The sequence below is a fragment of the Cetorhinus maximus genome, chromosome 4 (genome assembly GCF_964194155.1).
Source record: "Cetorhinus maximus chromosome 4, sCetMax3.hap1.1, whole genome shotgun sequence".
In the NCBI taxonomy this organism is placed as follows: domain Eukaryota; kingdom Metazoa; phylum Chordata; class Chondrichthyes; order Lamniformes; family Cetorhinidae; genus Cetorhinus; species Cetorhinus maximus.
Window position 1 is genome coordinate 103,797,734 of NC_135882.1, and position 22,712 is coordinate 103,820,445.

General features: G+C 42.7%; 1 protein-coding gene across 2 annotated transcripts in view; it reads left to right on the forward strand.

The window, feature by feature from the left end:
- The first annotated feature begins 202 nt into the window (after positions 1–202).
- Positions 203–22,712, forward strand: part of klhl14 (kelch-like family member 14) — a 215,231-nt gene continuing 192,721 nt past the window's right edge. For both annotated transcript variants that reach the window (XM_078540578.1, XM_078540577.1), the window contains exons 1-2: positions 203–1,053; positions 21,283–21,404. In XM_078540578.1, the coding sequence (XP_078396704.1) occupies positions 203–1,053; positions 21,283–21,404 (973 nt within the window). The remainder of the gene's footprint in view (positions 1,054–21,282; positions 21,405–22,712) is intronic.

Genomic DNA, 22,712 nt, shown 5'->3' on the forward strand with positions numbered 1-22,712 from the left:
GGGTTTAAGCCACGGAGGGGTTTCGCATGTAACATACGTCTTTGGTAACAATAATGAAACATTTTTTTTCTCTTTAATGGAGTGTTGGTTTGAGAAATCTCGCTTTACTTACATGGAAATGTTTGTCACGGGGGGAAAAATGCCTATGAATCTGACTGTGTGAAATGTGTGCCCTTTCAGGAGGTGTCCAAAGTTAGATACCATGTCAAGATCTGGTGACAGGACGTCCACCTTCGACCCTACCCACAGTGATAACCTCCTCCATGGCCTCAACCTTCTGTGGAGGAAACAGCTTTTCTGTGATGTGACTCTGACAGCCCAAAGCCAGCAGTTCCATTGCCACAAAGCCGTGCTGGCTTCCTGTTCCCAGTATTTCCGATCGCTTTTCTCCAACAACCAGTGCAAAGAGAGCACGAACGAACCGGGGAGCCGGACCCCATCTTCCCCGGCCGAGGACATCTCCCGGTCCATCAATAACATCGTGCTCCAGGGCTGCTCGGCCACCGGCGTCTGCCTGGTCCTGGAGTACATCTACACGGCCAACATGACACTGTCTCTGGATACGGTGGAGGACGTGCTCTCGGTCAGCAAGATCCTCCACATTCCCCCCGTCACTAAACTCTGCGCCCAGTTCCTCAACGACCAGATCTCCATGCAGAACTACAAGCAGATCTGCCAGATCGCCGCCATCCACGGGCTGGACGAGACCAAGAAGCTGGCCAACAAGTACTTCGTGGAGGACATCCTGCTCCTCAATTTCGAGGAGGTGTGCGCCATGATGGACTCGATGCCGCCACCTGTAGAGTCGGAGCTGGCTCTCTTTCAGATGTCCGTGCTCTGGCTCGAACACGATCGGGAGACTCGCATGCAATACGCCCCGGACCTGATGAAGCGGCTCCGCTTCGCCCTCATCCCTGCCACCGAGCTGGTGGAGAGGGTGCAGTCGGTGGATTTCATGCGAACCGACCCGGTCTGCCAGAAGCTGCTGCTGGACGCCATGAACTACCACCTGATGCCCTTCAGGCAACACTGCCGCCAGAGCATGGCCAGCAGGTGAGAGCACTGCACTATATATATATCCACTCCATGTGGGGCTGAGAAGCTGCACATCAAACTCAAAAGAGGGGGAGGTGACATTTGGTTGGCTTTCCGATGGATTTTCGTTGACCTAATCTCCAGTTATCTGGAAAGCAAATTGTCGCAATAAAAGCAAGCTAACGTTTTAATATTAATATTTGTAAAACAGAAAACGGTATAGTTTTAGAACGAGGCAGTTAAACTCGGATAACTCGCGCCCATAAGTTGACTTCGAGGGAAAGATCAACTCTCAAATTAACTTTCTTCCTAAATCAGGACAATTCCAATCTTCAGCGCTAAGTTGAAAATACCGAGAAGACGTTAAATATAGAAAGTAATCCATTCCTGTAAACGCCCTCACTACTCAATACATTATGTTTGTTGTAGTTGAGATATGGTGGATATGGCATGAGTTTAGTATTTTTGATCGGACTATGAAAAGGTGGACCAAGGAGCAACAATAAGAACTCATCGCCCCCCGCCCCTCACAAAATAGATCTGGGGAAATGTTCAGGTCCCTTGTTCTACCTGGAGGCATTTGTCCAGTATGTCCTTTCTCAAAATGGTCCAGTTCCATGGTCCTGTGTCCAAATTTCTTCTTTACCTCAGCATGTGGTAGGGCCCATGAATAAGTAACCTGTTTTCAATAATCAACTATATTTTCTATATATATATATTTCTATATATATAGATTGAATTTCCATGGTGTGATTAGAATGTTGAATGAACTCTGTCCAGCTCCAAGTAGCTCCTGAGACCCATATGTTGAATGGATGTTGGAGCTTTAATCATGATGCAAATGATTTGAAACAATTGAGGCAGTAATGAAAGGCAATTTATGCTAAAGGTTTTAGCAAAAGACAAATGAAGTGCTAAAATACAGCCCAGTCTACAAAAATATGGATAGACACATACCTGACATGAATTGTTAGTGTCAGATCAGGTTTGCATCTCCTTTACTGTGTTTATTTGTTTTCTGTGACACAGCATCAAAGTATCAGATCTGAGACAGAACAATGAAAGCTTCTGAGGTTCAATCATAATCCTCCTGTTTTATATACAGCATGTGATGTATTTCCTAGTAATGCATTGCTGAAAGAAACCTGATAATAATAGTCTGATACACAAGCTGAAGGCACATAGTATCATGTGACACTGAATCTTCAAGTCCTACATCACTACCATTGTTAGTCTTTCACCTACAACATTCTGCTGCTACTGTACTGATAGTATATTTATTAAAATCATGTAAAACACTAAAAGCAAGATAAGCCACATCCAAAAAGAATAACAAAAGTTTGACAGAAAACATTTTTTTCCATATTCATCAATTGATTGAGTTTTGTAGTAATTTGTGAAATGATATTTGTGACTTATTGTAGGCATCCAATATCCCTTCTTTATCCTTACTGACTATAATTGCAAACAGTTACAAGAATCACCATATTTTTAATTAGATGATTCTGTGGAGGAAGGTGTTGGCAAAGTATGTTCATGGCATTTACTTGGCATAATCCAGTCTTGAACATAACCTTCAGACTTCATACAGCTGTACTCTATTCATTGACAACTCATTTTAAAAATTATTTTGTCTTGCGCCATGACTCTGAAAATAAGAAATCATTTTCACCGTTTTGATACCAGTGTGTGATTTGAATTATTAGATCATGGTAAAATCCAAGTCAGTGGTGTGACTGCCTAACAGATTGCTGTAATTGTGTAGGATCTTTTATCCTCAGCTCTATTTAACTGTTGAACCTGGTTCGAAGGTAATCGGTATTCACCCCACTAAGTATCATAGAATCAGTTTTAATTTTTTAATCTTTTGAAAATAACTCTAAGTGGCAATGAAACAAAGACATATATTGGAGAATTCCCAATTAATGTTTCCTTTCAAATGTAAAATTGAAGAAATGGCACCACAGAAGTACAGTGTGTGTGAGCGGCATATTGGGGCACAAAAATGCTCTGGCATGTGGGATTGCACCTGTAATCTTCCACATGCTGAGTCTCAGTTCTGAGCTATACTGTTGTGAGAGGCACTGAATCGCTACCATAGGGGAGAAGAGAAAATCAGACAGAGCAAGTCGTGCCCAAACCATTGTGCTGAATTTCCCAGCAGCCTCTGTTCCATTCATACAGACATGGGAACAGGTCAGCAGCTGTGCTCTCAGTCACAGACGATACATCTCACACAGAGGTCAGGAGAATGGGCAAGGAGGAAAATACCTATAAAACCTTCATCCTTAAAATGAAATGATCTAATAACAATAATCACTATGGTAACCCCACTTGCCTCCCAAGTGTACACACGCCTGCTGGTTCATTATTATCTAATTGCATGGGTGATAGTGTTATTTTCAGTATTCTCAATACTGTGATAACTACCTGCAGTGATGCTAAAACATGATTTTCCCACAGGTAGTTATCCCATAACTGGCAGCATTGTGTGGCACTTTGTAGAACAGATCATAGTTTTAGCAGTTTTACAAAATAAACATATGTATTTTTTTTAAACACTGAAAACAGTGTGATATGTCAAGACACCGATGGAAATAAGGAAAGGACAGCTCAAACAAGAACTATGTATTGCAAAGAATATCAACTTCTGAAATGCACACTCTTTGGTTTGATTCACTTTTGTGCCACAAAAGCATAACTCACTTATCTTTGCATCATTAGTCAGGCATTTCCCTTTCATACTCATGGACTTATATCAGTAATGCATTGCCAGGGTTGTGGAATCTAGTATTTGTTAACTGGGGCAGTGTAAAGGAGCATTTGATGAGGTCACCTTTTTCATTGGAATTAACTTTTTCTGATGCAAAATTGTACTGATCTTATCAGTGTTTAACTGTAAGCTTAATAATGAATAAATATCTAAAACAATGCTGTGCTGAATTTTGAGACATTACAAGCAGTCTGAGTGGGAACAGTTTGAGTAACTTTTTTTATTCATTCATAGGATCTGAGTGTCACTGGCAAGGTCAGAATTTATTGCCCATTCCTACTTGCCCTTGAAAAGGTGATGGTGAGCTGCCTACATGATCCACTGCCGTCTTTGTGGTGAAGGTTCACCTAGAGTGCTGTTAGGTAGGGAGTTCCAGGATTTTGACTGGGTGACAGTGAAGAAATGTTGGTATAGTTCCAAGTCAGTATGGCCCTTGACTTGGAGGGGAACTTGCAGGTGGTGGTATTCCCATGTGCCTGCTGCCCTTGTCCTAGGTGGTAGAGGTTGTGTGTTTGAAAGGTGATGTTGAAGGAGCCTTGGTGAGTAACTGCAGTGCCTCTTGCAGATGGTACACATTGTTGCTACTGTGCATCAGTGCTGGAGGGAGTGAATGTTTAAGGTGGTGAATGGGCTGTTTTGTACAGGATGATATTAAGCATTTTGAGTGCTGTTGGTGCTGCAGTCATCCAGGGAAGTGGAGAATATTCCATCACGCTCCTGACTTGTGCCTTATGGATGGTGGACAGGCTTTGGGGAGTCAGGAGGTGGGCTACTCACCACAGAATGTAGCCACAATATTTATGTGGCTGGCCCAGTTAAGTTTCTGGCCAATAGTAATCCTCAGAATGTTAAAGGTGGGGGAATTCAATGATGGCAAATGCCATTGAACATCAATGGGAGATGGTTAGATTCTCTCTTATTGGAGATGCTCATTGTCTTGCACTTGTGTGGCACAAATATTACATACCACTTATCAGCCCAAGCCTGAACGTTGTCCAGGTTTTGCTGCATGTGGACACGGACCGCTTCAGTATCGGAGGAAACGGAGGAAATTGCAAATGGTGTTGAACACTGTGTAATCATCAGCGAACATCCCCCTGATCGAGGGAAGATTGTGATGAAGCAGTTGAAGCTGGTTGGGCCTAGGACACTACCCTGTAGAACTCCTGCAATGATGGCCTGAGACTGAAATGATTGACCTCCAACAACTACAACCTTCTTCCTTTGTCCAAAGTGTGATCCAATCAGTGGAGAGTTTCCCCGGATTCCCATTGAATTCAGCTGTGCTGGGTTTCATAAGAACATAAGAAATAGGAGCAGGTGTAGGCCATTTTACCCCTTGAATCTCATCTGCCATCTCAGTTTGCCATTTAATAAGATCATGGATGATCTGATTGTGGCCTTAACTCCACTTTCCTACCTACCCTCTTTAATCCTTGATTCTCTTGTTGATCAAAAATCTGTCCATCTTGAATATATTCAATGACTCATGATGTGATAATTGGCTGAATTGGATTTGTCCTGCTTTTTGTGGACAGAATACACCTGGAAAATTTTCCACATTGTTAGGTAGATGCTGGATGTGGCAGAGCTATGACCTGATCTGTAGGTTGTTGAGTCACTTAATTTTGCCTATAGCATGCTGCTTCCACTGTTTAGGACACATGCAATCCTGTTAAGAACATAAGAAATTAGAGCAGGATGAGGCCAATTAGTCCCTCAAGCCTGCCCCTCCATTCAGTAAGGTAATAGCTGATTTGATTGTGGTTTTAACTCCACTTTCCTGTTTACCCCCCATAACCTTAAAATTCTATTCTGAATCTATCCCATTTAGCATGGTGGTAGTGCCATACAACAGGATGGAGAGTGTCCTCAGTGTAATGTCTCTACAGGGACTGCACAGTGCTCACTTCTACTGATACTGTCATGGACAGATTCATCTGCAACATTTAGATTGATGAGGACGAAGTCAAGTAGGTTTTTCTCTCATTGGTTCTTCTACAACCTGCTGCAGGCACAGGCTGGCAAAAGTATTCTTCAGGATTCGGCCAGCTTAGTCAGTAGTGATGCTTCCAAGTCACTCTTGTGGATAGACATTGAAGTCTCCCATCCACACTGCATTCTGTGCCTTTGCTACCCTAAGTGCTTCTTCCAAGTGGAGGAATACTGATACATCAGTTGAAGGAGATGGGTGGGTGGCAATCAGCAGAAGGTTTCCTTGCCCATGCCTGACCTGATACCAGAGCCAATGTTGAGGCCTCCAAGAGCCACAGCTACCCGACTGTATACCACTGTGCTACCGCATCTGCTGGGTTGGTCCTACCAGTAGGACAGGACATACCCAAGAGTGGTCTGGGGCATTGGCTGCAAGGTGTGATTCAGTGAGTATGACATTGTCAGGCTGTTGCCTAACTAGTCTGTGGGACAGCTCTATCAATTCTGGCACCAGTCCCCACATGTTAGTGAGGAGGCCTATGCAGGGCCAACTGGACAGGGTGTGCCTTTTACATTTAAGATCATAACACATAGGAGCAGAAGTAGGCCATTTGGCCCATCGAGTATGCTCCGCCAATCAATGAGATCATGGCTGATCTGATAATCCTCAACTCCATTTTCCTGCCTTTTCCTCAAAATCCTTGATTCGCTTACTGATTAAAAATCTGTCTATCTCAGCCTTGAATATACTTAATGACCCAGCCTCTACAGCCCTCTGCGGTAAAGAATTCCACAGGTTAACTACCCTCTGAGAGAAGAAATTCCTCCTCATCTCTGTTTTAAGTGGGCGCCCCCTTACTCTGAGATTATGCCCTCTGGTCCCAGACTCTCCCACAAGGGGAAACATCTACCCTGTCAAGCCCCCTAAGAATCTTATATACTTCAATAAGGTTGCTTCTCATTCTTCTAAACTCCAATGAGTACAGGCCCAACCGACTCTACCTCTCCTCATAAGAAAATCCCTCCATCCCCTGGATCAACCTAGTGAACCTTCTCTGGACTGCCTCCAATGCCAGCATACCTTTCCTTAGGTAAGAGGACCAAAATTGTTCACAGTGTTCTAGGTGTGGTCTAACTAGTGTCTTGTATAGTTTTAGCAAGACTTCCCTACTTTTATACTCCATTCCCTTTGAAATAAAGGCCAACATTCCATTTGCTTTCCCTATTGCCTGCTGAACTTGTATGCTAGCTTTTTGTGATTCATGCACAAGGATCGCCAAATCCCTCTGTGCTGCAGCTTTCTTCAGTCTTTCTCCATTTAAATAATATTCAGCTCCTCTATTATCCCTGCCAGAGTGCATAACCTCACACTTTCCCACATTATATTCCATCTGCCATGTTTTTGCCCACTCACTTAACCTGTCTATAACCTGTGTCTTCCTTACCACTTGCCTTCCCACCTATTTTTGGGTCATCCGCAAATTTGGCAACAGTACATTCATTTCCCTCATCCAAGTCATTAATATATATTGTAAATAATTGTGGCCCCTGCGCTGATCCACTAGTTACAGGTTGCCATCCTGAAAATGCCCCCGTATCCCAACTTTCTGTTATTTGTTAGTTAGCCAGTCCTCTATCCATGCTAATATACTAACCCTAACACCATGGACTCTTATCTTATTAAGTAGCCTTATGTGTGTTACCTTATTGAAAGCCTTTTGGAAATCCAAAATTATTACATCTACTGGTTCCCCTTTATCTATCCTGCTTGTTACCTCCTCAAAGAATTCTAATAAATTTGTCAGGCATGATTTCCCCTTCATGAAGCTATGCTGACTCTGCTTCATTAGATTATGCATTTCTAAATGTCCTGCTATTACATCCTTTATAATAGACTTCAGTATTTTTCCAATGACAGGTGTTAAGCTAACTGGCCTATAGTTGCCTGTTTTTTGTCTCCCTCCCTTTTTGAATAAGGGTGTTACATTGGCAGTTTTCCAATCCTCTGGGACTTTTCCAGAATCTAAGGACTCTTGGAAGATTACTACCAGTGCATCCACTATCTCTGCAGCTATTTCCTTTAATATTCTAGAATGTAATCCATCAGCTCCAGATGACTTATCAGCCTTTAGCCCCATTAGTGCCTCTAGTACTTTTTCTCTAGTGATAATTATTGTATTTATTTCCTCCCCCTTTTTCCCCATGCTATTAGTGTCTTCTACCGTGAAGACTGATGCAAAGTGTTTATTCAACTCCTCTGCCATTTCCTGGTTCCCCATTATTATTTCCCCAGCCTCATTCTCTAAGGGGCCTATATTGACTTTGGCCTCTCTCTTCCTTTTAATATATTTAAAGAAGCTCTTACTGTCCGTTTTTATATTACTTGCTAATTTACCCTCAAAGTTTATTTTCTCCCTCTTTATTACCTTTTTGGTCTTCTTCGGGTGGCTTTTAAAACTTTCCCAATCCTCTGGCTTGCCACTAATCTTTGCCACATGTTATGATTTTTTCTTTCACTTTGATACTATCCTTAATTTCCTTGGTTAACCCCTTCCTACAATCCTCCTTCCTCACTGGGATACATCTTTGTTGAGAGTCATGAACTGGTGCCTAGGTGGATACCAGGTCATCATTCTGGTTTTATTCTTATTCTTATTCGACTGTTCTGTAGTGGTTTCATACAACTTAGTGGCCCCTAATGACCTCAGTAGAGACCAGTAACATTTTCACTTTTTTGGAAGTTTGAAAACCTAGGTATTTACATAAACAATGAAGCCACAGGGTTCACTGTTTAAAATAAAATAATTTTATCATGCAAAAAACAAAGAACATGAATACCAATAACTACACTCTATCTTAAATAGTCATTTACATTAAAGACATGAAATGTACAATGAACACAGTACTCTAAACCAAACTTTTTAACTCAAATTTCCTCTACACCCATTTGACTTACAAAAGTCAGAAACTTATCAGAAATTGGAAAATTAAGCATTTGGTCTGAGCACTGTTTCAAAGAGGTTGCGGGCGGGGTTGGGAGGCAGGGGGGGAAATTCCCTGAGCCAGGAGTGCACTCTTGCGGGCATGCGTGTGAAAGAGCGCACAGATCTCCCTGGGGCAAAGTGCCGCCTTAGGGAGATTGGTGGTAGTTTTAAAAATTTTGTGGAACGATGGACTGGGACATGTCAATTTCTTATATTTAAACATTTTGTACACATTTTAAATCCCTCATGACACCTCATCCCTACCGTGAATGAGGTTTCATGTTTTTTCTGAAAGCTGCCTGGGCTCTTCGCCTGCCTGCCAACCTTAAGATTGGGCGGGCAGGTCCATTAGTTGGTTTAATTACTTTTTTAAAGGGCTTAAGTGGCAGTTGACAGTTCGCCGACTTGGCTGTGCGCCCGCCGAACTGAAAACCTAAATGACGCGGAGTGGCGTTGGTATGCACGCCCAACGTCACCCTACGTCATTTTATGTGAAGATACAGCCCTAACTTCTTGTTTACCCTTTTTTGGACTATTTTAAATCTCCCAGCCAGATTGGTCACACGATCAGTTACTGGAAGCAAGTTGCTTTTTACAAGAAATCATCTTCCAGGGAAACTTGGTTCTTAAAGGGACTGTCACCCTAACATAAACTATAGATTTTTTTGCCAAAAGCACATAGGCCATCACATGTCTCCTCTCAAAAGAAAAAGCCTGACTGATGTAAGGATTTTTTTCACAATCAGTTAAATACTACACATTGTACATTTTAAATACTTTAGCCACTGTCTTATTACATACAATACACACAATAATACCCTCCTTATAATTTAATCAAAATTCAAATGCCCAACATCTTGTGATCTCAGGTCCTTGATCCAATGATGATAGCATTTAAACAGATGGAGAGATTATGTCCAAAACATTTGGCATATAACTAAGTTTATAAGCCTCCGTTATGCAGTTATTTAAGTGAATAGTCAAATTTTGAATAAAGCGTCTGCAATTATATTGTTCCTTCCTATAACATGAACAATTTTTAAGATAAATAGTCGCAGCATCAGACTCCAGTGAAATAAGTGGAGATTCTTGATCCAGAATTTCTCTAAAAACACCAGTGTGTTGCAGTCCGAGTGGAGCACAGTTTCTCTGGCAATTCCTGAAACATGTGTTTCAAACTGTTGCAGAGCTAAAACAAGGCTTAATGCTTCCTTTTCAACTGTGGAATACATTTTTTGGCAAGGATTAAGTTTTCTTGGGAAATAACTGGCTGGATGTTCTTTGTTAGCATCATCATCTTGTAATAATACGACTCCCAAACCCACATCACTAGCATCAATTGCTATCTTGAATGTTTTGTTGAAATTTGGAGCAGCACATAGGCCATCACACACCTAATTTTTAGGTATGCCTGGTGCTGCTCCTGGCATGCTCTCCTGCGCTACTTGTTAAATTCTCTGGCTGGATGGTAATGGTAGAGTGAGGGATATGACAGGTTACATATTGTGGTTAACTATATTCTGCTGATGATGATGGCCCACAGCACCTCATGGATGCCCAGTTTTGAGCTGTTAGATCTGTTCTGAATATCCCATTTAACATGGTGATAGTGGGACACAAAACAATGGACAGGATTCACAGTGTCAAGACAGGACTTTGTCTCCACAAGGACTGTGCAGCGATCAATCCTATCAATATCAGCAAGCATCTGTGACAAGTAGATTGGTAAGGGTGAGGTTAAAGATAGCTTAATAAAGGGCTTTAAATTTAGAAAAGGCTTTGATAGAGTGAACACAGACAAAGGCCTGGATTTTTACTTCTGGGTCGGGAGTACAGGGTTGGGACATTACCTGGCTCCGCATACCTGACCCAGGAGAAAGTGGCCCAGAAGGCCGGACTTTCATTCCGAGGTGGTGGGGTTTCCTTGGACTTGGGCCAAGTGACCCCGGAACGAATGTGGAGGATGCCAGGTGCAGAAGCCCTACCTCGGTGCACCTGCACTGTATCGAAATCTTAAAGAGAAACATAAAAAAGCCCTCCATCCCTCACCCCCTCACCCCTCCACAGTCCCCATTCATGCCAAGCCATGCCGCCTCACCCCCCAACAACCTCCATGATCCCTCACACCCTCCATGCCAATCTATGCCCCTCTGCCTGTCCCTCATGGCCCCTCAGCCCCTCCATGCCAAACTATGCCCCCAACCTGTTCCCACGGTCCTTTATAGTCTCTATGCAAATTTAGTGCCAACTCATGCCAACCCATGTTCCCCACTAACCACCCTTTGTGCTTATACTTATGATGCCAACTCACCCATTATCCACCATGGGCAGACATCAGGACCCATGATGAGGGCTCCAAGGGTCTATCGCAGACTTCATTTAAAAAAAAACCAATCATTCATAAAATCCCATTTACTACATTTACATTTCTTCAACTACATTATCCCTTATAACAACAAAGACGTCATTCAATTGCATAATCCCTTACAAAACAAGCATTGGAATTCATAGTCCCACTTCAAAGAGTCCAATAACCACTTGGAGCTGTCAAACTGTGAAATGAAAGGCACCCTACTGTGATCATTGATTGTTGTGAAATAGTCATGCTGTACTAATCCAGTAATGGCAACCCTAAGGCTTATGTAAACACACAGAGTGAAGTAATAAGCAATCATTTATTTAACACTACAGATAGCTTTTACAAATAATTAAGGGACAAAGGTTTTAAATGACTTGACAGTTCATAACTCCCTTTGATGGTTCAACTTAACATTTTAAGTTGTTGACAGATGTTTTTGACAGTTCCAATGAACTTCACAGTTCTAATGAGTTTATGCACTTTTTATGCACATTCATGCTTACTTTTAGAATCCCGAAGGATACTCGACCTCTCCCAAAGGACATCTTATCTCTCCCAATAGTGTCCCAGGACCATATCCAAAGGGCTACCTTACCTCTTTGAAAGGGTACGCTGACTATCCAAAGAAATCGACAAGGTTCAGACCTGTTCCTACCAGGTCTAATCTGCACAAGTTGGGTTTCAGATGCCCCTAACACCAAAATCACACGAGTGGATGCTGCTGCTGATTTCAAGGGGCAGCTACCTTCACAAAATGCGTGTGTGTGAATCCCAACCCGGGCCCATTCCTGCCCTCACAAAAATGGTAGGTGCCGTGTTTGGGGGCAGGACTTCCAGATTCAGGCCTCGTCTGCCATTTTCACCACGATGGAGAGGCTCCCATTGTTGCAAAAATCCAGGCCAGAATGTTTCTTATTGTGGAGAAGAGTATAACTAGAGGCCATCAATATTAGATAATCACCAAGAAATCTAATAGGGCATTCAGAAGTAACTTCCTCACCCAAAGAGCGGTGAGAATATGGAACTCACTACCACAGGGAGTGGTTGAAGTAGATCGTATAGATGCAATTAAGGGGAAACTAGACAAGCATAAGAGGGAGAAGGGAATAGATGGTTACAATTATAGATTTAGATGAGAAAAAATGAGAGGAAAATCGAGTGGAGCATAAACATTGGCATGGACTAGTTTGACCAAATGTTGTGTTTCTGTGCTGTATATCCTACAAAAGTTGGTTTTTCCCTTTATGTTGGTTCCCTCACTACCTGCCGCAGATACATCCTGGCAGATATGTCCTTCAGGACTCAACCAGCTCAGTCAGTAGTGGTGCTACTGAGCCACTCCTGGTAATGGACATTGAAGTCCTCTGCCCAGAGCACATTCTGTGCCCTTGCTACCCTCAGTGTCTCTTCCAAGTGGTGTTCAATATGGAGGAGTATTGATTGATCAGCTGAGTGAGGGCGGTAGATGGTTATCAGCAGGAGGTTTCCTTGCCCATGTTTGACCTGATGCATGAGATTTCATGCGACCTGGAATCAATGTTGAGGACTCTCAGAGCAACTCCTTTCCTACTGTGCATTACTGTGCTGAAATCTCTGGTGGGGCTGTCCTGCTGGTGGAACAGGACATATCCAGGGATGGTGATGGAAGTGTCTGTACGATTCGGTGAGTATGACTATGCCAAGCTGTTGCTTGACTAGTCTGTGGGATGGCACTCCCTCTGGGGAATTAGTCCAGGCACCTGGATTACTAGTCCAGTAACATTACCACTACATCATTATTCCCCTAACATTTTCAAGTCAAGAGAAAATAACATTAATCTTTAGCAATGAAAGCTAAGAAAATGTTCTTAATTTTTTGTTCATAAGAGAGAGGGTGTGTTCTTAGTCATTCAACAACCAAGTCTCCAGAAAGCTGGATTTTCTCCCAGCTGGCTATGGTCATAGCATTAAACTTCCAGTAGCCTTGCTCACCTTCAGGCTGTGCAGTTATGTAATGTGAGTCACACATGAAAATGTATAGTTGTGGCAGTGAATAAAGAACTAGTTCCTGTTGCCTGTTGACTGAACACAGGTATTTTATGTTGTTCGTAGTTTGCACCATATTTGGTTCCTTCTTCCAAGTTATTCCCTTCTCAATTATTAAAACCGGAGGAAGATCCAAAAGTGTTTGAATAGAATGGAGACACATCTGATCTAGCTATGTTCAGAATGTCGCAGTACTTTTGGAAACAACACAAAGCTCACAAACTGTGACTTTTGAGAGTTAACCAACCTTTTTGTCAATGCCTTGTTCATTTGGCCTGAACGACCTTTCACTGGGCTGAAATTTGTTTTGTAATACACTTCAGCTCTTTTAGTTCACATTATCTAGAAAATTTACACTTCATTATTCCCTAAACTCTCCTTAAGAAAGTTGGTATGGAAACCTCATGTAATCTTGGAACCTCAATGTAAACTTGACATTTTTTTCAGAAGCAGCAAGTCTAAAGTATCTTTGCTGATTTTGGCAAAGAACACTGCTAGCTTTGTCAACTAGTGGTTTCAACAGCAAACCAGATTATGTCTAAAGCTTTGTCAAACTATAATACAAAATGCTATTAACACTAACCATGACAATTAGCTGTCACTGCAGATTGTAAATGGACAAAGCCTCTGTTAACCACTTTGTCAGATATGCAACTAAAAATCGAAGCATTTTGAGGATTGAGGATCCAGATAAGAAATAAAAGTAATTGTATCTTCTGTTTCATTACCAGTTTGTATTTGTAATATGGCAACATTTCAATTTTAAATGACAATCATGTTGCACTCCATTTAAAGTACAGTTTTAAATAAGTCAGCATATTGATTAGTACCAGGCTGGAGTCCAATAAATATTTTGTGTAATTCTAGGACAGAATTACTCAATAACTTTGTGTCAAAGATCACAGTTACAAGCAGTGTCTTGCTTGAGTGGCACTCTCACAAATGATCAACACACTGCATCACATAATGGTGGGATATGAACGCTTGTCTGCAATCCCCTTTTAGTTAGGTCCTGAGTTTAACCATTTGGAAAGTTGGTGAGTGAAGGTGAGGTATTTCTCAACAGAGTGAAGAGGGAAGAATGCAAGTTGCCTTCTGATATCCACCAGCTACAGACAGGCAGCAGCAAAAGCTTGGGAGAATTCTTTCAGATGTGCAAGACAGGAGGAGGGTACAGAGAAGAAAATCAGTTTACTAGTGGATGGAGGGAAGAAAATGTTGCCTCTGCATCTCGGCCTCAGTGTTGTCTGTGTTTCTTCTCCTTCTTTATCTACATCCACTTCCCCTCTTGCTGTTCTTCTACCTTCTTCATTTATCTCTTTATTCCTGTTATTTTTTTCTTCTTTTTGCCCGATCAAGACTTGCCCAGATGTAGGCATTGCTTCCTTTCTTCCTTCATTCTCCAGTGAAAGAAAGCACATTAATGCTATTAGGAAGCACTGCTATTTCAGCATCATTGCATAAATGAAATGGCTCTATCAAGACTAAAGATCCTGTTGCTCAAACACTGCATTACACTTTGGATGCTGGGGTAGCCTTCACTCCTAATATAACTCTCACTTTCTGTCCTGGGAAGTGAGAGAAAAGGGAATAGGGTTGAATCTTAATATCACTGTACTTGAGTTATGTCTAAATGACACAAGATGAATTACAATATGAAAAGTAATTAGGAGGACACAGCAATTCTCCCCCACATTTTATTTTACAAAAGTGTAATAGCAGAAAGGTGTAAATGTACCACAGAGCAGGAAGATCTCCTGCTGTAGCAGAGCAGAGTGTCTGTCGGATGTGGAAATTTCTGAGTAATTAAAGTTCCTCCCCTGGAAAACTTTCATTTTTAACTCTTGCAGGGAATTTTGTGGTAATTTTTTGTAGACATTTTTATTAATACAAAAATATATCATGATCAGTAGACATATGACTTAAATTTACAGTATTGTAAGAGAGATAGGAAGGAGTATATGGCGCAGCTGTGAATATATGATACATGGCGAAGAATACAATGAGTAAATACTACAGGCACTAAAATACACCTACTTACCAGATTCAAATTCAATTTCCTGACAGGATTTGCTGAATCTAATAACAAAATTTGGACAAAGTAGTGAAAAAATATAAAGAAACAGCAGCTGGCAATAAAGAAACTTCTGTCCTCTGGGGTACATGGCTACCATTTCTAGATCATCCCAAGTTGTGAAACATTAACAAATTGCTGAAAAGACAGTAACCTCCAAAGACAGTAAGGATCTGACTTGTGTGATCAACTTTATTGTAACTTATCAATCATTGCAACATCAGGGAGAGAAAGTTAATGGATGGATCAGAGAGGATGATTACAAGTCATATTATGTAGCTAAAGACGCCTGCTTCAATTGCACTCTTGATAGTTTGCCTCCAAGAAAGCACCAAATACTTTGATCCACCACTAATAATCTTATCTTGAGAACATTTATTTTTAAAGTTGAGCATTAATTTTGTTTCTTCTAGTAAATTACCAGAATATAACAGCATCATTGTGGCCTGGATATTAATAAGCCAAAACCACTGTAGAGTGCTGAGATTTAGGCTGAATTTAAATGTTCCCAACACAGGTTCTGCCTACTGGTTGCAGAACTGGTGGGAAATCTACTTCAGAGGGGGAGGCCTAACTAAATTAAGTGCCTCTCAGGCACTTAACTGGCCAGCATTGGGCCTTCCCTGGGATATAAGACCCTGGTGGCAGAAATCCTGCCTGCCGAAAGCTGCCAGCCAATTAGACACCAGCAGCTCTCTATTACCAGTAGCACCATCGGATGGGGTGGCTGCTGCTAGTAATACAGTGGGGCTTTTGATAGAGGTCATCGTGGGATCCCTGGAGAGGGGTGAGCAGGGTGGGTTGGGAGTTGCAGTGTTGGGGGTGGCCAGCAAGGGGTGGGGAGGGGGTTGGATGCAAGAGCAGGGGGATGGCTCTCAGTGGGCAACCCCTTTCCCCATGCTGGGTTCTATGATCGGGTACTAAATGCCTTTGGGGAATCCCTGAACCACCACTGAATTCCAGTGGGCTCAGGAATAATGACCTATATTAGCTCCTTAATGAGCTTTATAAGCCAGGGGTGGGTTCTCCGCATCAGCCCATTCCCACTGCTGACTAGATGGGAGTCAGTTTTCCTACCCATGGGAATGGGGTGCATGGCCTCCCCTGTGATTATGCTGGCCCACCCACAAACTAGTCTGTTCCAGCAGGCTGCACGAAGTCCAGCCCCTTATGTACTGTAGAATATCAACTGCTACGTTATTCCCAAGCTTGGCCATGCCCTTAAAGTGCATGTGGGGGAGAGTCCTGGTGCTTCCACACAAGGAGAGAGGAGGAATCAGAATCTTGGTTTCACTAAGCCCAATTATTGACAGAAACGTGCTCTGACGTTTAGCAAGACTATTGGTGACAGGGCGGCAAAGTGTTCTGTGCTGGCTTGAAGGTCAATTATTGAATTAAGTTTGTTCAGATAAGAAAAACAATTATGATGTTGCCCAAATTTGTACCATTTGCACTTGTACTTATAAGCCTGCCACCAAATACCAAAACAGAAAAGCTGTAACTTCATAAAAAAACAAAATATTGTGGGCACTGTAAATCATAAGAACAGAAAAGGCAGGGAATATTCAGCAGCCTGGCAGCATCCAGGGAGAGAGGAACCTGAAACACTGGGTGGAATCTTGTGCCCTCCCCCCTGGCGAGTTTCCTGCTTGCACCCTGATTAAGTCTGTAGCGGGAAGGCCCGTGGACGGCCTTCCTGCTCTCCTGCCAATGGAAGCCCTTAAATGGGTAATTATTGCCTCCTTAAGGGCCCTATCCTGTGTGTTTATTTATGGGTTCCGGCGGGGGGTGCGGGGTGGCCCCTCATTCAAAGGCACTCAGTGCCTGATCGAGGGATTTGGCATCAGGAAGGGAGGAGGAGCCTGCTGAGAGCCAATCCCTGCCCTCGTGCCATCCGCCCTTCTCTCCCTCCTCCCCAACCCCTGTCTGTATCGCTCACCTGTGCCTGGGCTCCTCGATGCGAGGTCTCAGGTGGGTATTGTACTGGCAGCAGCCCCCATCTCCCCAGTGATGATGCTGAGTACAGAAGGCCGGCCAGCCACCCTTTGCGGGTTGGACTTCTGCCCCCGGGATCCTTGATCCTGGGGAAAGGCCCACTGCTGGCCTGTCAAGTGCCTGAGTGGCACAAGATGCGACGAGCCTTCTTGAAAAGAGGCAACTGGCTCTCCAGCCTGCTACTGAGGCCTCATCGCCTCCACAAGATTTCACCCATTAACTCTGTTTTTCTCTCCACAGAAACTGCCAGACCTGCTGCATATTTCCAAACATTTTCTCTTTTTATTTAAGTACACTTCATCTCATCTGATGTCAAGCATAATTTCTTAAGAAATAAACTGACAAATGTCTGCAGGGAGTTCATGTAACTAAACAAAAATAATTGTCAAAATTTTTGTTTGAAGAATATAGTGTTGTTACGGTGTAGTGAAGCAACACACTGGTGTTCAGAATTACTGAATGGTAGACGTAACAAACTCCAATACTTACCTTAGGTTTAAGTTGGAGTCACAGTTTGGGAACTACAGTTCCTGGTGGTCCTTGGGATTTCTGCACATGCGCCGGCTGGAGAATGGCCGCACATGTGCAGTTGGTAGTTTTTACCATCTTTTGGTCAAGAACTCGGGTCTCCTATGCATGCGCCAACCAGGAAAGGGCCACACAGGCTCATATTGCCCACTTTTACACCTTCAGGCCAGGATCAGGCCCTACGCACATTCGCAGAAGGGAAAAAGAGGAAAAGAAGTGAAGCAGTGCAAAAAGCAGGCCAGGTGACCTGAACAGGAGCACCATTCGAGAGAAGGTGTCCCAGGGAGCAGGACACAGGAAGGGGGACAGGTAGAAAGTCCCAAACCAAAAAGAAGGTCCCAAAGCAGGGAATGGCCAGAAAGAGGTCCCAGAAGACAGTCCCAGGTGAGCAACAAGGGCAGAGATCATAAACAGATCCTGTTAAGTAAAGTTGAGAGAAAGGAGCAGAGAAAGGGGCTCCAAGTAAAGAAAGAGCTGCGAGGAGCAGATTTGAAGCAAAGTGGGCTTGAGAGAAGTCCTGAAGATCTGATCGAAGGCTGGTGACTTCAGGCTGCAGGTCTTAAGGGCAAAGGTACCCTTTTGGAGCTGCAGTGTTCTGCTTGGCAAGACCAAAGATCTTAAAGTGTGTTTGGAAGGTAAAGCTTGAGTGTACGCAGAGATCCAAAGGAAAGGAATCTCTGAAAGCAAGGCTGAAACACTGGAGGTGGATTCTTGTTGAAGCCGTCTGAGTGGGAGTGTCTTTTGGAGAGAATTCCAAGGCGAGTTCTTCAAATGTGGAGATTGGAAGCCCTCATGAGAAAGGCAGAGTTTCATTGAGACTGGTTGGCTCACTGTGTGACAAATGTCTCGGTGAGTTGTTGGGAAGTCCATAGAATCTGCTTTGGTTGCATTTGTCATTTACTTTGGATTGTGTCTGACCACAGTTTTCAGTTGGTTCACATGTATCACATACTTACTCTGAGTATTAGAGTATAAAATAGATATGATAAATTGTTTTATCTTCCCGAATTTGTATGTGTTTGTAAAGAGATAACTGGAGTGAAGGAATCGTGACTATTTGATTCATTTCCTTGTTATTGGGATCTTCTCAACCTTTTTGTTTGGTGTAATATAGTTTATTTTTCTTGTTTAATAAATGTTTTATTCTTTGTGTTAAATGTTCATCATCGGATTCCTGTGAATTTGTTCAATAACTTACCTCCACAGTTTCTAAACAAAAATAAAAGTTAGAATCTATCAAGTCTATTTATTAATCTTGGATCTGACTTACCCAGTAATAACACCAGCTGGGATCATAACAAAGGATTTAGAGGTGCCTCCACAATTCCCAATAACAGACCATTGGATGCTAAAAAAGCGGAAGGGAAAATTGGAGGAGTCCCTCAGGTTGACTGTAGTGTACTTCCTAATGCTTGGATCAAGAGTAGCAAGGGAAAAACTGTGGGAGACTTATTTCCTAGCATCCTCTGAGGTATATGATATATGATGTGAAAAGAGCCAGAACACTGGAAACAGCTTTTAGATAAAAAGCCATATGCCCTAGATCTTTAGGTGATGGGGGTCTCGTCAGCCAGCTGGCAGGCCGGTGAGAGCTCCATGTCACCTCCTTTGGGGAAGGCGCACCATATTAAGTGCCCATCTGGCACTTAAATGGCCAGTGGCGGGCCTTCCCCAGAATTAAGGACCCCAGGGCTGGACATCCTGCACCCTGAGAGCTGCCGACCAATCAGAGGCCATGGCTCTTCATTGTAGGCAGCGCCACCAGGGTAGTGATGGTAGCTGCTGGCAATGTACCCACTGGAGGCCCACGATCAGCAAGTGACCCAGGTCACAGGTCAGTGAGGGTGGGTTAGGGGTCGTGGGAGAGAGGCATTGGGGCTGTTGGAGGCAGGGGCAAGAAGGTGGCTTTCAATGTGCACCCACCCTTGCCAATGGCCCCCTCAGTCAGACACTCAGTGTCTGACAATGAAGGACCCTTCTGGGAGCCCACAAACATATATGTCAAGGCTTGCATTTTGGGCTCCCCGTATGGCAACTGCCCCGCCTGCCACTGGTTGAATACCAGTAGTGGCAGGCTGAGGCCTTTAAGTGGGCATTAATTGTCCACTTAAGGTCCTCAATTGGCAGGAAGGCCACCCATGCACCATCCCATCTTTGACTTAATCAGGGCAGAGGCAGGAAGGGGACAGGGTCTCCACCCGGCAACCTCCCGCCTGATTAAATGCCCCCCCACCGCCTCCAAGGGCATTAAATTCTGCCCAGTGAATGGCAACCTATTTTGCATGGCTCTCAATTTATTGACTTCAATGGAAATAAAAATCAGGAGGGATGTAAAGAGGGTTGCTTCTCACCATCACCCACAGTGACACTATCACACATTTGACACTATCACACACTATCAAGATTCATAGTGTGGTCATTTAAAGGCAATGGAATGTGTGAATTTAAAAGAAATCTGAGCATTTTTGGTAGCAAATACAGCAATGCTGTGTGTACAATTCAGTACACACAGTTCAGATTGCAACTGAGATAAGAGAACTAGGCTTCTAACCTTTACATTACAACAGATGATAAACCAAACACCTCTCACCTCACAGATAGGTAGTAGTCTGGTGATATGTCACCTTGCTAGTATTCATTTGCTGCCTTGACACATTTAGTATGGATTAAAGCCAGACTATTCCAAGGGTCTGAATATTTCTCAGTCATACCATTGATAAATCTGAAGGAAAGGGAGCTGAAGGTGTGCAAATGGTTCCAGTGTCCGAGTCTTACAATACAGTTCTCACTACACTTGCGTCTTTTGGATGCTTAACTTGGCTTCCAGCATTTGTCAAAGCCAAAACTGTTCAAGGCCAAGGAAGATGGTAGAATTGTGGCTTAAGTAGTGATATTGCTTTGCTGTTTATGAAAATTTATTCAAAACCTTAAGGATAAATGTTTTCATATCAAAAGTAATTGAAAAAGGGAGTTATTTTAAGAATTGGGCTTTGACAATTTCTGATGGCTCAACTGGTGTTGACACGGGGTTGCTGAGCCAAACAAAACAGATGGACCCAGATCAATTGTAAGCCTGTGCTGACATAACACATCTGAGGGGAGTGGTACAATTATCGTTGGGGAATTATGTGGGGAAATATCAGCCTAGGATTCCTGCTTCTGACTGTCCAGTCACTTCAACTAGAAGTGTGTATGTATAGGCATTGATTGAGAACAAGTTGCCTTCAGCTATGATGCCCCTCTATTGACTAGACTGCAATACTCATTGTTGAGGTCTATAAATGAATGACTACTTGGGGTAATTGATGGTGGCTGTGTAGCCATATGCCTGCATGAGAAGATGGGAAGGAAGAAAATTCACAGGGAAATAAGATGTTGGTCTCATGTTTATAGTTTTAAAATTTTTGAACATGGAGACCATTCAAAACCACTGGATGGGTAATAATCCTAGACCAGACTGAGACTTTAGTAAGGGAGTAATTATTTGACAAATTGCACTCTGACATGCTTTACATGAGACATGGTCATTTTGCACAATAAAATATTTTTGATTTCTTTTGAATCCCCTTTCCAGGATTCGGTCCAGTAAGAAACTCTTATTATTGGTGGGTGGATTGCCTCCAGGTCCAGATCGACTTCCAAGCAACTTAGTTCAGTATTACGATGAAGAAAAGAAGACGTGGAAAATCCTTACAAGTAGGTGTGGCCCAGAAAACATTCCCATTAATTTCTGAGTGTGGCTGACAGGAATGGTACATCATTGTTGAGTAGAGTCTCTGATGTTGAAGTAAGGGATGATTGTGCTGTTAAAGGAATTGTCTCTCTGTCTTTCTCACTCATCCTGTCATCAAGTGACTTATCATACCATTGCATTTGTTGTGCTGAGTTGCAAAATACAATCAAACCCCTTTTTACAGTAAATTGATATTTTTCCAAACCAAACAATGTCGCTGTGAACCATTTGCTCTTTTCACAGATTTAGATTTGTGTTTTTAAACAATTGTTGCTCATGACTGATTGATCTTGTCTGAAATGTAACACAGTAGGGGTCCTTAAAGGAGAAGTCAGCCCTGCTTAAATGATGGTAAACTTCAATCATTTATTCTGAGACAGTCTGTTGCCAAGTGTTCTAAACAATGTGCTGCTATGCTGGAGAACAGCAGCAAATAACAGTACCTGGCAGAGGGGGGAGGGGACCACCTTCTCCATTCTTTGTATTCTTACTAAAATTCCAGAATGGCACTCTAATTTCCTGAGGTCTGTAATTTTACTTCTTGACATGTAAAGAAAAAAAGTATTTATGTGTTAAAAAGAAACAAGATGCAGAATTAAGTTAAAGGTATAATGTTTGCAGAATTGGAAATGTATATACTGAGGGTAGAATTTTCACCTTGCCGGGCGGGTTGATGGGTTTAACAGCCCTCTTAATTGTTGGCGGGCACTCTGCCGACTCCCACGTGTGCCCGCTGACCGAAATATCGCGTGAGTGTGTGATGACATTGGGTCGCTTGCCTGAAATCATCACGCACTATTTCATGCTCGTGCGTGTTGGGCGCGCACCCGCACGCCAAGCTGAAAATCCTGCCCAAAATGTTTACTTATCAAAAACAACATTTCTTGTTTTTTTCAGGTTCTTTCTATGCTCCAGTCACTTCTCCCTGGAGATTTGGCTCTGCCCTTTCAATTTCCTTGGATTTTTTAAATCAAACAACCATTTTGAGAACTTATTACGTTATGTTACTGTTATCTTATAAAGGGAATATTTGGCTAGACAGTACATAGATATATCTCATCAGGACCATCCAGTGGTACTCATGCAATCAAGGATAAATTATTTCCTGGAACAATAGGTGAGCTTGTTAAGAGTAAAACTGGAGAGAAAGGTCAAATGATCTGCAATTAAAGTGAGGCTAAAAATGCCCAAAGCATATACAGTACATGAAAGGGGGAGAAAAATAATATTTTTCTTCAAATTTTCTACCAATCTCTCTTGAAGGCGCTGAC